General features: G+C 33.3%; 1 protein-coding gene across 7 annotated transcripts in view; it reads left to right on the forward strand.

Moving 5' to 3' along the window:
- The window catches only part of CARF (calcium responsive transcription factor), a 53,270-nt gene extending 37,751 nt beyond the window's left edge, over positions 1-15,519 (forward strand). For 3 of the 7 annotated variants that reach the window (XR_009333944.2, XR_009333946.2, XR_010839180.1), the window contains 7 exons: positions 1,232-1,465; positions 3,149-3,311; positions 4,279-4,342; positions 7,897-8,027; positions 8,415-8,784; positions 10,788-10,965; positions 13,023-13,964. Coding sequence is in view for 1 of the 7 variants with exons in the window: in XM_067026600.1 (XP_066882701.1) it covers positions 1,232-1,465; positions 3,149-3,311; positions 4,279-4,342; positions 7,897-8,027; positions 8,415-8,784; positions 10,788-10,906 (1,081 nt within the window). In the remaining 6 variants the exon portion in view is untranslated. Of the gene's footprint in view, positions 1-1,231; positions 1,466-3,148; positions 3,312-4,278; positions 4,343-7,896; positions 8,028-8,414; positions 8,785-10,787; positions 11,092-13,022; positions 13,969-14,309 lie in introns of those variants that run through there. The other 4 variants (XR_010839178.1, XR_010839179.1, XR_010839177.1 and 1 more) reach the window with 3 other exon arrangements.
- The last annotated feature ends 447 nt before the right edge of the window (positions 15,520-15,966 follow it).

Consider the following 15,966-nt stretch of genomic DNA (forward strand, 5'->3'; position numbering starts at 1 on the left):
TCTTTTATGCTTCAGGTTTTAAATAAGAAATATTAGCTTTCTTTCTTACTTTTCTTTATGTGCTGGTCCAGGTGAAGAATTTATAAGGGGGTTAAGTGTATGGAATATAGTTTTTATGTGATCTTTAGAAAAAGTTTCAGATACATGAAAAATAAATACAATCAATAATTAGACTTCAGTTTGGAGAACATTTTGTATAATTTTTAAGTAGACTCCGTTTCATGCAATATCAGACAGTGCAAGCATTTTGTATAAAGATATTTATTTAAACTGTATCTTATCAGATCAGTTCATTTTCCTAGAATCTGTTTTACTGCATGGCTGTAAGAAATCTGTGTTCACCTTTTAGTTGATTCTCTTGCTCATTGGGGCAAAAGGAGCTGGAGTGCTATGGGGGCAGTATGTTGAGTTCTTGTCTGAGAAGATTCTCTCACATAGCTCAGTCTTCGTAGGCACTAAATTATATCCACTCTTTGGTTAGGACGATTATACATACAACACAGAATTGTAATTTGGGAACAAAATGGTAGAAGAATGGGAAAATACACAATTCAAAAGATGATTTTAAAATCTCATTATTTTGAGGTAAAATTTACTTAATATGAAATTTAAAATACCATTTTCATGTATACCTAAATCTTGCACCCTCCTTAACTTTAAGGACATAGTGAAAGTCTATAAAGGTTTATAAAGATTTTTACTTAATTAGGTATAAAGCCAATCTTAGAAGAGTTAAGAGAGAACATTTTAACTTTTATTTATATTTATTTTTATATAATTTACTTAAAAATTTTAAATTTATATTTATTTAATATCATATAATCACATAATTTTTCTTAAAAGATGATTCCTTCTCCTGATGAGTATTAACATAAGTAACTATGATTCTTGCCTTTTTAAAAAAATTTATTTATTTTTGGCCGTGTTGGGTCTTCGTTTCTGTGCGAGGGCTTTCTCTAGTTGCGGCAAGCAGGGTCCACTCTTCATCGCGGTGCGCGGGCCTCTCACTATCGCAGCCTCTGTTGTTGCGGAGCACAGGCTCCAGACGCGCAGGCTCAGTAGTTGTGGCTCATGGGCCTAGTTGCTCTGTGGCATGTGGGATCTTCCCAGACCAGGGCTCGAACCCGTGTCCCCTGCATTGGCAGGCAGATTCTCAACCACTGCACCACCAGGGAAGCCCTGATTCTTGCCTTTGTCTAGTAATATAATTTTAAATATTTTTTCTTGTCAGGTGGTATGTACAGTTACCTACGCAGCAAGCTCATCAGTATCACGAATTAGAGACTCCCTGCCTCCCTTTGTCACCTTCCCCTTTTCCTATGTCTTCTCTTGAAGAAGAGGAAACTGCAGTTAGAGATGAGAACTGTACATTACCTTCACGTCTACATCCTCAAGTAGCACATAAAATTCAAGAATTAGTATCACAGGGAATACAACAAGTGTATGCAGTAAGGAAACAGCTAAGGTACAGTAGAAACAAATTGCTCTTTTTCATTTTACATTTGTTTGTTGGTTTAAATAATATACTTAACATTATAGACATTTTCCAGGATATATGCTATCAGAGTAGATAAGGAATATAGTTTATTAATTGATTAAAATAATCTGATTTATGAACTGATCATTTTTCTGCAGATGCCTGGCAAGCCATAAGTAATGATTCGAATTACTCATTTGAGGTATTCCATATTCACATTTGGCAAATTGGACTAGTTCTAAATGATATATACATTGAATTATGTACCAAATACCTTTACAGAAAAAATATTTGTAGAAAAGATTTTAAAACGTGGGCCAAGATACTTGTTTTAACCTATTTGAAATGCAATTAAATTTTATTACAACAAACGAATGTGTATAGTTTTTTTGTTTAATGAAATTTTATAGATAGTACTCTGGTCTAATTTTATTGATACTCAGGATATAGTAATAATTATTATTATTATGTGGCACTTAGTATGTATGTGCCAGCTATTGTGCTAAGCACTTATAGGCATGATCTCATTTATTCTTATGATTCATGAAGTTTGTATATTTATCCTCATTATGCAAATGAGGAAATGGAGACTCGGGGTGGTTAAAGATATACAGGCAGAACTGAATTCTAGGTCTGACTCTGCAGCCCGTGCTCTCCAGCATGATTTCTGCTACTTAACTGACCTTATTCCTTCTGGTTATTGTGTAGTCTGATCTGAACAACACAATGAGTATTTCCCAGGATTATTTCTTAATTAATACATGACTTTTCTATTTAGCAGCTTTCTTAGACATTTTATGTTTATTTTCATTGGGGCATTCTTAGAACAGAGCCAAGGTTTGGTAAGCCATCCACTATTTTACTAAACCTATATTGTAAAAACAGAGGTATGATACAGCTCTTCAATATGGTCTACTGAACATAATGCACAAAGAATATATATATTGAATTTTATCATTTCTTTTATATCTTTATTTTTTATAACCGTCATATGGCAATGCTGCCTTTTATTTCTATCTTCTCATCTGTCTGCTTGTAAAATTTGAGCAGATATATTTCATATATTAATTGATGACTTTTAAAAGCAATGAAACATGATATTTATATGTATAACTTTGGTATAGGCCCAGTCTCTCTTACTTACTAGCTAGGTGTATAACATTGGGAAAATGTTTGGGTTGGCCAAAAAGTTAATTCGGATTTTTCCCTAACAGCTTACGAAAAACCCGAACGAACTTTTTGGCCAACGCAATACTTAACTTCTGCAGCCCTCAGTTCTCGCATCTGTAAAGTGGGAATGATAATTATACCTACCTCACAGGATTATAGTATGGGTTAAAGGAGATACTAGATGTGAAGTGTTCAGTACAGTGCCTGGCATTCAAAAACATATTATATTTATATTGAAAATAGTGATTTCGTTAAATTCATAGAAATATCAAAGCTCATTCTAAGATATATAGGTGTTTAACCAATGAAAATATTACATTTCTTTAATCTGCATGAATTCCATGACTTAATGTATGGGAAAAAAGTAGAAAAATATAAATTACTTACAAAGCTGTAAACCATACTTTACAGAAGTTTATACTAAAAGAGAACCTTTGTCATTTGATCTGAATTAGATTGCTAGATTGTTTATGTTTTTATTCTATTTTATATTCTCCATAGAAAATTTGTGGAAAGGGAACTGTTCAAACCTGATGAGGTACCTGAAAGACATAATTTATCCTTTTTTCCAACTGTAAATGATATAAAAAATCACATCCATGAGGTACAGAAATCCTTGAGAAATGGAGATAATGTATATAACTCAGAGATTATTCCAGCAACGGTATGATTACAACTGTAATTCCTTGTTTTATTACAGTAGTCTTTTTCAGCTGATGCGTGATTGCTATTAGGCCATATAAGTAACTGTGATGTAAGGAAAAATGGTAGTATCCTTTTCTCAAAATGTGAACACTATGAACTCTCAGATGATGATTTGACTAAAATATTTTTTATTACTCTCACAAGAAGAAATATCAGCGAATTTCCAACCCTGACTATATAACAATAGTAATCTTCACTTAAAAATCAACACATATTATCTCTGTAAAAAGTATATCTTATTCATTTAACAGATATTTATTGAGTACATACTGTGTATATCTACACCTCTTTTTAAAATTTAAATAGAAGCAAGTTTAAATAGAATAGTTGAGACTTGAATACACAAAGTGATGATGTTGGTTCTATATGCCATCTATGGATATAAAGTTTACCTCATACTGTGATACTGTAGCTTTCTCCAGAAAAGTGGCCATTTCTATGAAAATTTTGCCTAATCTGAAGAGATTAATGTAGTTACCCAGGAACTGCTAATTGTAATACAAGCAGTGATTTTGGCATTAAAATCTCAAGTAGCAGTATCCTTTTCTCTATACATTTTTACTCTCTAAATTCAGTAACTGAATAGATTGAGATTTTTTTAAGCTAGAGCTACTATTCTTTTCTGTCCAAACTCTTAGTTATTCACTATCCAAAATTCAGGAACTAAAACAGATTTGGTTAGCAGTAGTCTTTGCCATCTACACTTGCTATCCAAATTCTTGCTATCTGACCTTAGGAAGCTAATTTATTTGCATAGTTAAATATACTTAATGCTTTGAGAATGTGAACAAATAAAGAGAGTGATTACAGAATAAAGCACATTTATACTATGACTGAATAAGATATGACAGTTGCATTGCTGTTTTAAAATAGTTTTCAAAATAAATGCTTTGTTCTTTTTACTGAAGTAAATGTTCCCATTTCAGCTTCAATGGACTACAGATAGTGGGAATATTCTCAGAGAGACTGTGACAGTTACACTTGCAGAAGGTAGGTTATCTTGAATACTTTTAAGATATAAAAATCAAACAGTGTTAAAATTGGAAGACATTTAAGATGTTATCTAATTTATCTCATCTAATTTATGGATAAGGAAACCATGTCCTAAAGAGACAAGAGAATCTATGTTAGGATTTATCAAAATACTTCCAGCTATTTAAATTTCCTCTTATATAATCAGCTTTCTTTTTTTTTTTTTGGTATGTTTTTTTTTGTATGGTTTTCTTTTTCTCATGTGTTCTTACTCCTATGCTCTCTCAATTTTCCAAGCTTATTTCAACCCTTTTGTTCTCTCTTCTAGAAATGTCTTTGTCTAGAAATGTCTCTTCTAGAAATGTCTTTTCTCCTCTTCTGCATGGCAAACTCCTCTCATTATTCACATAGCAATCTCTTTGGCTTTAAATGCTCTCTTAACTTCACTCCCTATGTGAAGATGGATATTCACTCTTTTGTATTTATCTCTGTATTTAACATGGTATCCTTTGTTTATGCATATGTATCTTTCATTATGATTTGAGAATCATATTTTATTCAAATTAATATACCTAGTTCTTATCATAATGGCTTCTAAAAAGTTAACACCTAAATAGATGCTTTAGAATAAATTAATAATTATATACAGTACAATTTTTTTATTCTTTGGCTTATTAACCTTTAAGAGTCACTTTGCCTATAAAATAACTCACAGTCTTTAGAATTATTCATTTGTTCTGTGTATATTAACTCAGTGTGATAAATGCTGAGCCTAAAAAAAATGTAAGTTTCTTCATTGAATTTAAAGTTTAGTAAGAGAGAAAGGCACTACAGTATATTCTAATGAATTACTCTTATGAATAGTGCCATGAGAGAATTGTGCCAAATTGTATGGGAACGGTGATAGAGACATGCAACTTAGTCTAGAGAGTAGGGAAGGGACACTTGAGAAAGTAACCTTTAAACTGAGAACTGAAGAATGAATAGGAATTTACCAATCAAAGGAATAGCATGTTTGAAGGCTGAGCAAGAAAGTGCTTGCTGTGTCCAAGGAACTTAAGAAAGTTAGTGTAAAGTATAGACAATGCTTAGAGATAAAACTGGTTAAACAAAACAGGTTTAGGAGGCCCTTTCAGCTGTCCAAGTGAAAGGTGATAGTGGTATAGATTACAGTTGGTGACATTTATACTAGAATTAGGCAGATTTAAGAGTTATTTAAAAAATTGCATTCAAAGGCCTTGGTTATTGATTAAATAGATGTAGGAGGTAAAAGAGTGGGAATGATCTGGGATGACTCCTGAGTTTCTTGCATGAGCAGCTGACTGACAGTGGCATTTACTGAGCTCAGCAACACTGGCGTAAGAGTGGGGTATTGGTAGCAGGGGAGAGAAAAAGATCCTGAGATCAAGTTTGGAAAAGTGTGAGTACCAGAGTCATTTCAATGAGGTGGATTGGAAGGAACCCATATTGGTGTGGCTGAAGAGTGAATGGGAGATGAATAACGAAGCAGAGACAGTTTGGACCACTTCTTCAGAAAGTTTGCTATGGGGCTTCCCTGGTGGTGCAGTGGTTGAGAGTCCGCCTGCCGATGCAGGGGACACGGGTTCGTGCCCCGGTGCGGGAGGATCCCACATGCCGCGGAGCGGCTGGGAACCATGGCCACTGAGCCTGCGCGTCCAGGGCCTGTGCTCTGCAACGGGAGAGGCCACAACAGTGAGAGGCCCAAGTACCACAAAAAAAAAAAAAAAGTTTGCTATGAAGGGGGTATGGGGTTGAAGGAAGGTACGTTAGGACAGGAGAGACCTGAAGAGATAGATGAAGATGAAGGTACTTGATAGGTTTGGTGATGGGAAGTTGAGTACATTTCTATCTGATAGCTTCTCTTTTCTCTTTAAATAAAAGTGTTAAGAATGAGAAAAGATCACAGGAAAGGTGACCAAGATTTGAGGAAAATGGAGATTTAATATCCTCCCTTATATAGAGTGAGAGAAACATTATAAGATTGTCATATACATGAAGGTCCTATTGAGGCTGATGATCATGAATTGGTATTAGTAGTGGCAGCGAATTTCTTCTTCAGTGACATTCAGCTTTACATGTATAGGCCCTGGAAGCCATTTTCATCCAGAATTAGGATTTTACCAGGGCGTTATGACCAAAGGACAGAGAGGAAATGGAGTTTAAGGTATTTGCAAGAGAGTGACTAAAATTATAAGCCCAGAACTCTAAGCTGGATGGGGAGAGAATTTTATTAAGGAAGACAGTGATGGATCTGAAGAAAACTGAGGAATTAGTTAACTGGAGGTTCACATGAAGTTGAAGCACAATTGTAGTAGAGTACCTGAGCAAAATCCCTGGAAGAATAGAGGTTGTGATCAGAGAATAGGATGTTTGAATTAGAGATTTTACATGTGGAATAATAGTCCCAGGTATAATCATAGTAGCGGGTAACTGCAGCATAGTGAGGTGGGAGAGTTAGAAATGAAGCAGCCAAGAAATGTGAGAGTACTGTTAATCCTTTGAGGAAAATTCTCTTATTATCCTGATTTTACACATGAGGAAACTGAAGTTTAGAAACTGAGTTAAATAGAATGTTGAAGGCTACAGAGAAAAGCCAGCACTTAAATCCATCCTTGTCTGACACCTGGACCATTTTTTAAAATTACTCGGTTACAAGGGTGCCATATGCAGTATGGAAGCAGTAAATAGCTGTTGATGATTGGTTTTAATTGGTTTTTGATTACCTTAAAGAGATGAATATATTTGGGTTAACATATAAGAATTACATGAGAAGGACTCAAATTCCCTAAGGGCAATTACTTTAAAAATTGAGATATTTAGAAAATAAAAATTTTTACTCTTCTTCATTTATTCAAAAATGAGTTATTGGGCTTTCCTGGTGGTGCAGTGGTTGAGAGTCCGCCTGCCGATGCAGGGGACACGTGTTCGTGCCCCGGTCAGGGAGGATCCCACATGCCGCGGAGCGGCTGGGCCCGTGAGCCATGGCCGCTGAGCCTGCGCGTCCAGAGCTTGTGCTCCGCAACGGGAGAGGCCACAACAGTGAGAGGCCCGCATACAGGGAAAAAAAAAAAAAAGAGTTATTGAAAGAAATTTAGTACTATTATTATTGAAGACTGTTTTATGCCAGGCATTGTCCTAGGCACTAGGGCTATCAAAGATGAATTAAGTTTGGTCTTTGTAACTGAGATATTCAATAGGTGTTCCACATCTGGAGAAGCTTAGGTCCAGCATTATAGCATGAAAAAAATGGACTAGATTAGGACTACAGGTATAGAATCTTTTAAGGAAAAAAATAGCTTCTTACATCCCTTCCTAGATATACTGAATTAAAATTACTGGAGGTTGAATCTAGGAACTTATTTTTTAAAGTTTAGTGATTCTGATGATATACCAGGTTCTGGAAATAGTAGACTAGATAACTTCTTAAAGTCCTTTTCAAACCTTTGACCTTATTTCCTATTCCATTTCTGATAGTAAGGATTGTAATAAAGTATTTCCTAGAAGCCATAAAAATTACTTTGTTTTAATAGTTTATTTTTTATATAATTTAGGAAATTCACAAGGAGAAGCAATTTCCAGCAAAGTGGAAACAAATCAGACAAGGGGTTCTTTGTCTCCAGAGCCAGTGCACTTGCTCTCCTCACTTTCTTCATTTCAGCCAAAAATATTCACACAACTACAGGTAAGTATCCAGTGTAATAGCCAAATTTGGGGCCCTTATCGTTCTTCCTCAATCTTCCCTCTTTTCTTAGGGATTTAACAGAATTATTATAGAATTATAAAGATGATCAAAGATGTTTTCATCATTAATTTTCTGACTTCTTTGTGTCTTGATTTAAGATGATAATTTAAACAATATGTTTTGGAAAAGTTTGAATTGACTATGCATGCAGTAAAATTAGTTGTACTAATTTTCCTTTGGTTCTTGTTTCTGTCCTCACTTAATATTTGTTAGTAACTATACTCTTAGCTTTTATTCCAATTTTGTGTCAAAAGAGTAATATATTCGATAAGAAAAACATACATAGTAAATTCAAACATTTTGATGTAACTCTTTTCGGTTCAAAAGGGTTTGCAGTTGCAACCAAGATACACTTCTTCTGATGGATCACCAGCTCAGATATCAGTAAATAATCACCCCTCCTCCAGTCCTTCAAGACTTCTGGATTCAGTAGGAAGTGCTGTAGTGAATAATAATTCTCTACTGCTTGGTCAGACTCATTGCCTTCAAACAGATACATGCCTAACCCAAAACAGTAGTATTTCCTCTACCATGGGTAACCTTCCAGGACCAGATCAAAATCTGGTTGCAGTGGATCAGCTGGTGGAAGTTGGAGATGTTGAGGATACAGAGAATCTGGAAGGAAATGTTCATCGGATTCTGCTGGGGAATGTGCAGACCATTCCAATACAGATTATAGACAGCCACCCAGCTCTTAGTAAGTTAAAATCATATGATTTTATTTTTTTTAACCTTTATGGACTATCATCACTATTACACTAGAGAAAAAAAAACTGTCATTTCTACTCAGTGGGTTTATAATATATAAATAAATCAAGTAAAACCAGGAGAAAAAGGGAAGAAATTTGGTGAGCATGAGTTTAATAACTTTTAAACTTTTTAATGCTTTTCTTTATCAAAATTATTCATTCCCTAATTACCTAGTTTTACATGGAAAATCTGTGGTGATGTGAAATCAGGAAGGTCATTTCTGAATGCATGAAAAAAAATTAGAGAAACTCTAAAAGGAAAACTATTTAGTGTAAAGGTTATTATGGAAAAATTGATACACACACACAAAGAAAAATGGGATGAAGTTGGCAGATGTAAAGGTTAAAAGGAAGATTTTGAGTTATAGACTTAAATGTTGAGTTCTATAGAAATTGAGAGGGAACTAGTAAGACTTGAGGACTTGGTTTTAATCCAAGACTTTGTTGCCTTCACTTTGTAATGAACCCAGTCAACATAGTAATAAACTCTGTTAACTGCTACTTGACCTATGTCACTTCTTTTCACACAAATTGTTCTGGATTGGGCATTTTTGTGGGAAAAGATCTGCAGTTTGCTTTGAAGAACAAAAGTCTTCATAGAAATTATCCTTAGAACATATATTTTTCCCTCCATGTGTGAGATAGTGCCTTCCAGAAAAAAATCATTGTCTTTTAAATTTATAGGAAGCATACTTTTAAGAAAATTTATCCAGAGGGCTGTGGCAGTTGTCTTTAGGAACTTTAGGAGAAGAGAGAGAAAAGGAATATACATGAACTAATCCTCACAACTACCCCATGAAATAGCTAGTAGTGTCCCCATTCTACAGATGGGGAGACCAAGGCTCTGGGAGGTTAAGTAATTGCCTAAAAATTACATCTAGTAAGTGACAGAGAGGGCATTTAAACCCGGATCTGTCTGCCTTCAAAGCTTCTTCCAGTTCTAAGATCTCTCGTCCCTCCATTGTGCCAAGGTTTTCTGGGAGCTGTAATTCAGATTGCATTAAAGGAGACCCTCTTTGAATCTGAACTTGCATGATCTATCAAGTTAGATCATGATTTTAGGGACTACTTCACCTAAATATGAATTCTCAGGATCACTCAAATCCATCCTCTGCTGGTTTTCTCGATATGGTGTAGGCTAAACTCTCTGTATGTGATAAGCATTAGGTGTGTTCAACACACTTTTCTGAGCAGGTACGGTCCCCTTAACCTTGATTCCCCATAGCAACTGAAAAACTGATATTCCTGAGAAAGAGAAAGATTTTATCTTAGGTATCCCACCTGCCAGATCACAGTAGTGTTGCTGGTTTGCTACATTTACATTAATTTGGTCATAAGTACTTTGAAATCAGAATGGTAGTACATTCTGAAGTGTTTCCCATAAGCAAACACATAGCTCGTGCAGCTAAGTCAGAGCTGTCATTTAAGAAGTTGCATATTTTTTCTGAAGTACTTAAGAAGTGTGGTTTCTTTAAGGAGACAACATTGAGTGAGTATGGAGACCATATGAGAATGGTAACACATCAGTGGATTTGTAATATATGTTTGGTGTTTGTAAAAAAAAAAATCATTTTCAAATAATGAGAGGCTTCCTGACTTTTAGTCACACATATTTTTAAAGGCAGTCGAGTTTAAATATGAGATTTCTCATAATTTTATCAAATTATGGACTGATTTTTGGTCAAAGAATCTTTTGAAGAGTATAACTTTGCAGTTTTCTTGGTCTCTTTTTTTTTTTCTGTACTGAAGGAATTTTATATGAATGACCGTTAAGATGTCAGAAGCACTGAGTTCTCAAGTACACCAACTGATTTTCTCAATTACTTGATTCTTTTTCCAAACTACTGTTGTTGTTTTTTTGCCTTGCTTCTAAATTCGTATAATTCTAAAGATTCCAGTATTATAAATTATATTAACCCTTGGGGTTTCTCTTTTATGTTCGGTTTTAAAGTTGAAGAAAGTCCAGAAGGTACCATTTCTGTGAACCAAGTTAAGCAAGAACCCAAAGAACCAGCATTATCTATGGAAGCAAAAAACAAATTGGACTGTAAGAAATTGTCTGCTACATAAATTATTGAAGCTTTTCAGAATTTACAACTCTGGTGACTTCTGATGTCATAAAAAAGAAGGTGAATATTATCAAAGCACAGCGTTGTGATAAGTGGACTGAAGACTGGTTTAATGAGCAGCTTTAATTTAAAACTGACATATTTGTTGCTAACTCCCTATTTTTACCTTAATAGATATTTTATTCCTCTTATTTTGTATAATTCTTATGCTTTTTGATTATCTGATAAGGCCAGTATTTCAAAAGGTCATCTGAACTTATCCACTTATCTAATTCATCCTCTGGAAATATCTAATTTTGATTCTTAAAAAAGAACAACAAAAAAAGTATGTGAGTGTGTGTGTGTGTGTGTGTGTGTGTGTGTGTGTGTGTGTGGTGAATTTTTTTGAGTTCTGAAAGAGTTATTCCCTCTTTAAAGTTGTGAAGAAAATTTTAAAATTGGCAGACGAGAGAATATCTGAGGTCTGTCTCATTTGGAAAGAAAAACAACAGATTTTACATCATAACATAAAGCCCAGCATTCACATCTGTGAAAACTATGTAGTTGCATTTTAGCTTCTTCCATTTTAATTTTTATACTTAAAACTACAAACCAGTAGTATACCAATGGTCATCTAGTAGAAATTTACAGTATCTTGGTAAGTACTGAGAATTTTAACTTGAATCAGATAAGCAAGATAAATAAATGTATTTTGCAGGGATTTATACAGTATTGTAGTTAAAATACTACTTATGGGTTGAAAAATGTAGAAATTGAGAGAATTCAGAAAGAACAATAGAATTCCCTGATGTTAACAGATAATTAGGGGAACTTTTTGATATCAGCAGAAGATTTTTCTTTTTTTCCTATTTTGTATTGAAGATTCACCTCTGGTTAGAAATGAATTTGAGTTGTGTTTTCTTTTCTGTGCCAGAGTTCTTAATGAATTGATGGTATTAAAATTTATAGTATTTAAAGGTAAAGATTTATAGTTGAAAATTTAGTTCATATTTAAAACTTTAAAACAACTGGTGTGTTACATTTACTTGTTGAATAAGCATATTTACTTCAAATACTGAATAAGTACTAATCAGTATATTCATTATAAGCTACTGGTTTCTATAAGGCTGGCAAACTGGAAATGTCAATTATAGCTGTCAAGAAATCAACCTACAGCCTTTTTTTCCCCAGGAGATCATTTGTGGGTATATTTAAAGTTTTATTTAGAAGTAATAAGCATTTCCAATGGATATTAATGTTTAATATTTAAAGCATGCAGAATATGAAATTTAACCTTAATACTTTATATAAATATGAGTCTTTTTGGCTTTTCTAAGTCCAATCTCCCATTCTTAATTCACTTTAATTGTTTTAGGTACACAGCATGTATCTAAGTATAAAGCACTGTTATGTTAGAAGCAGATGGAATTATAAAATTCCTTGCTCTTTATATTTATACCCTATTTAACATAAAAGTTATTTATACCTATATTTAATGCAAAGTTAATATTCAGTTATATACATAATTTTTAAATAAGAATTGCTTTTATTTTTCCTAAGAATTGAAAATACTTGATGTCAGCATTTATAGAGGCAGGCTGCCAAATCTATGTTATGCTAAGTTAAACACAACTCTTAGTTACCTCAAGGCCAGTTTCCTCTTAGTCTGTGTGTACTTAAAGGGTATAAGTCGAAATTAATATATAGTTTAGTGTTGCATTGTGGGTAATACTCATTTCATTTGTTATTTCTAGTTTTTATGGAAACTTTTTTCAAGATTTTAAATAATCTTTACCTTTCATTAATGACAATAGTTTATTATAGTTTATTGAACTATATTCCTTTGGAGACATTCCTTGCTTTTTGATGTTGAGTTGCTAAGGAGAAATGCTTGTTAAGATAGAAACTCTAGTCAGTTACCTAGGAGGATGAGAGATGTCAGAGGATCCAGACTTTGGCACTTGATCAAGAATAAAACATAGTTTAAAAACATTTCTCACTTAATTCTATGTGAATGTCTCTTCTGATACTTTTATTATGAGGACAGAAAGTTGCAGTGAATCTTCCCCACAAACAAAAAGAAAAAAAAAAGAGCATGAAGGTTTAAATCCCTAATTGTATACTCTTTTGGTTTTTAGGTAGGAACTGGAACTATCAATATTTTCATGTAAGTATTTTAATGAGTAGCTCTTTAAAAATGGTTTCTAAATTAATTTTTAAAAATTAATTTGTCCTCCAAATGCATGTTCAGTAACAGTATATTGGTATTGTATTTTAAAGGTGCTTAGCATTGCTTTTTTAAAAGTATGTTTACATTTTAAAACTATTCAGTTAATTTTAAAATGCACAGGGTATTAAACACAGCACATAAAGTTTTCAGTGTCTGTATTTGGCATTCTCCTAACAGCTCTGCAGCAAAGTTTGACATATGTTCTTTTGTGTCATGTATTACAAAGTGTAATATCTGTAGTAGAAAGTTGGATGTTAAAAATAAGCAGTTAGAATTCATAATTACAGCTGAGCTTGTTTCTTTATTGTAGTTATCATTATAACTAAGCCTCCAAGTGAACATTATATATACTACAGTGAATTATAGTTAAACACAGGCATGGTGGGTCCTTCCCTCAATATTGATTTTCTGTGTAAGCAGTTAACATACTTAAAAGAAAAAGCTTTTATGTCTTATACAAGGTAAATGTTTTCTAAAAGTCACAAAACTGATAGAAAATAGTCTTGGTGATATGGTCCTGCATTAGAGTTTCTAATCTTGAGGCCTACCAGCTTGCGTTTCATCTTTATATCCTGTCAAAATACATACTTAATCATGTGAATATGAGAAAGATGCAGTTTAATTTTGTACCAGGTTTTTTAAAAAATTTAAAAAATGTGTGTATATATGTGTGTGTGTATATATATATATATAGTAACTTAATGTTTACTGTCCTTGTTATAATGTAATTTTTTTCATTAAAAAATCCTGTTACTTTTTTCTTAAGCTTGTTAGTTTCCTTTTTATACTTTTCCTGAGCATAGTGGTAATTTTGTTCATCTTGAAGATGCTGAATAAACACATTAGTACCTGAGAATTTTGGCTAGAGATTTATGTTCAATTTGGAACTTGAATGTTTTTAAGCATAACTACCAGTAACTCCTGTTATCATTATGTTTGGGGATATATATGCATTCAGTGCTCTCAACTCAGCCAACTATCAACATTTTAAAACAGTGCGTTTAATAGGGTGTAAGTAATTCTTTCCCCCCCCATATTTTGGCATTATAACATCTTCAGGTACAGTTTTATATTTTTGGAGTAATGACAGGAGTATGTGATTTAAAAAGTCACATACTTTTGAAAGTCACAAAATCATTAATTTTTTCCCTTTTTGCTTTTTTTTCCCCTTTATTCCACTCTACCTGTTTTTCAGGACCATAGAATATCTTACTCTCTCTCCAGAGGGGGACTGCATCGTCTCTTCCCCATCAACTGATTAGGCTTTACACATCTTAAATGGTGTATTATTTTTATCTAAATATCTGTAATTCTACTCATTTAACATAATGGTAATGGCAAAGCCTAGTATACTTTTGCCACATACATGTTAGCTATGAATTCTGTTGAATAATGTAGTATTCATTGCTGACTGAATTCTAAAAACTTAAGGAATAAACTCAGAATTTTAAAAAAAATCACATTTGTTAATGAACCCTAAATTGATTCATGAGAAAAATAAACTGTATGATTAATATGGAAAACCTTTGAGAACGTGATATGGGTGTAAGAGTGCAGGGGAGATGTTGCTTAATGGTACAAACTTGCAACTAGTAGATACATAATTCCTGGAGATCTGATGTACTGCATGGTGATTATAGTCAACAATACTGTATTATAAACATCAAAGTTGCTCAGAGACTAGATCTTAATTTTTCTCACTACAAAAAAGAAATAATAATTATGTGACATGATAGAGGTGTTAGCTAAAGCTACAGTGGTAATCGTATTGCAATATATAAATTATCGAGTTAACATTTTGTACACCTTAAATGTTATATGTCAATTATATCTCAATTAACAAAAGAATTCTAAAACCAGAGGAGAGAATGGGAGTTAGATACCCGCAGAGTTTTAATTTTAAAATATCTCTATTTAAGTATATAATTGATATAAAATAAACTGCACATATTTATAGTATATAATTTGGTAAGTTTTGATGTATGTATATGTCTGTGAACCATCACCACAGTCAAATAATGAACATATCTATCACCCCCAGAAGATTCCTGGCGCCCCTTTGTAATCCATTTTCACTTCTTCCTGCCTCTACCCTTACCCCACCATCCCCAAACAACTACTGAACTGCTTTCTGTCACTAGAGGTCAATTTATTATGTCTACAGTTTTATAAAAATGAAATCATGTAGTATGAGCCTTTTTAAAATCTGACTTTTGTCACTCAGCATAGTTATTCTGAGATTCATCTATGTCACAAGATGTATGAATAGTTCATTGCTTTTTACTGTTGAGTAGTATTCCACTGTATGAATATACCATAATTTGTTTATCCATTCAGCTGTTGATGGACATTGGGTTGTTTACATTTCTTGGCTATTACAAATAAAGCTGCTATGAACATTTGTGTAAATCTTTGTATGGACATATGCTTTCATTTCTCTTGGGTAAATATAGGAGTAGAATGGTTGGGTCATATGGTAGGTATAAATTTAACTTTTTAAGAAACTCTCAAATGATTTTCCAGAGTGATTGTACCATTTTACATTCCAATCAGCAGTGTATGAGAGTTCCAGGTGCTCTATATTAATAGGCAACACTTGGTATGGACAGGCTGTTAAATTTTAGGCATTATAATAGGTGTGTAGTAGTAGCTCATTGTGGTTTTAATTTCCATGTCTCTAATAACCAGTATTGTTGAGCATCTTTTCATGTTTCATTTGCCATCTGTATTTCTTCTTTGTCTGTTTGAATCTTTCACCTATTTTTAAATTTAATTGTTGTTTTCTCATTATAGAGGTTTAAAAAGTATATTCTAGATACAAGTCCAGTATTAGAAATGTGATTTACAAATAT

The sequence above is a fragment of the Kogia breviceps genome, chromosome 2 (assembly GCF_026419965.1).
Source record: "Kogia breviceps isolate mKogBre1 chromosome 2, mKogBre1 haplotype 1, whole genome shotgun sequence".
Taxonomy (NCBI): Eukaryota; Metazoa; Chordata; class Mammalia; order Artiodactyla; family Physeteridae; genus Kogia; species Kogia breviceps.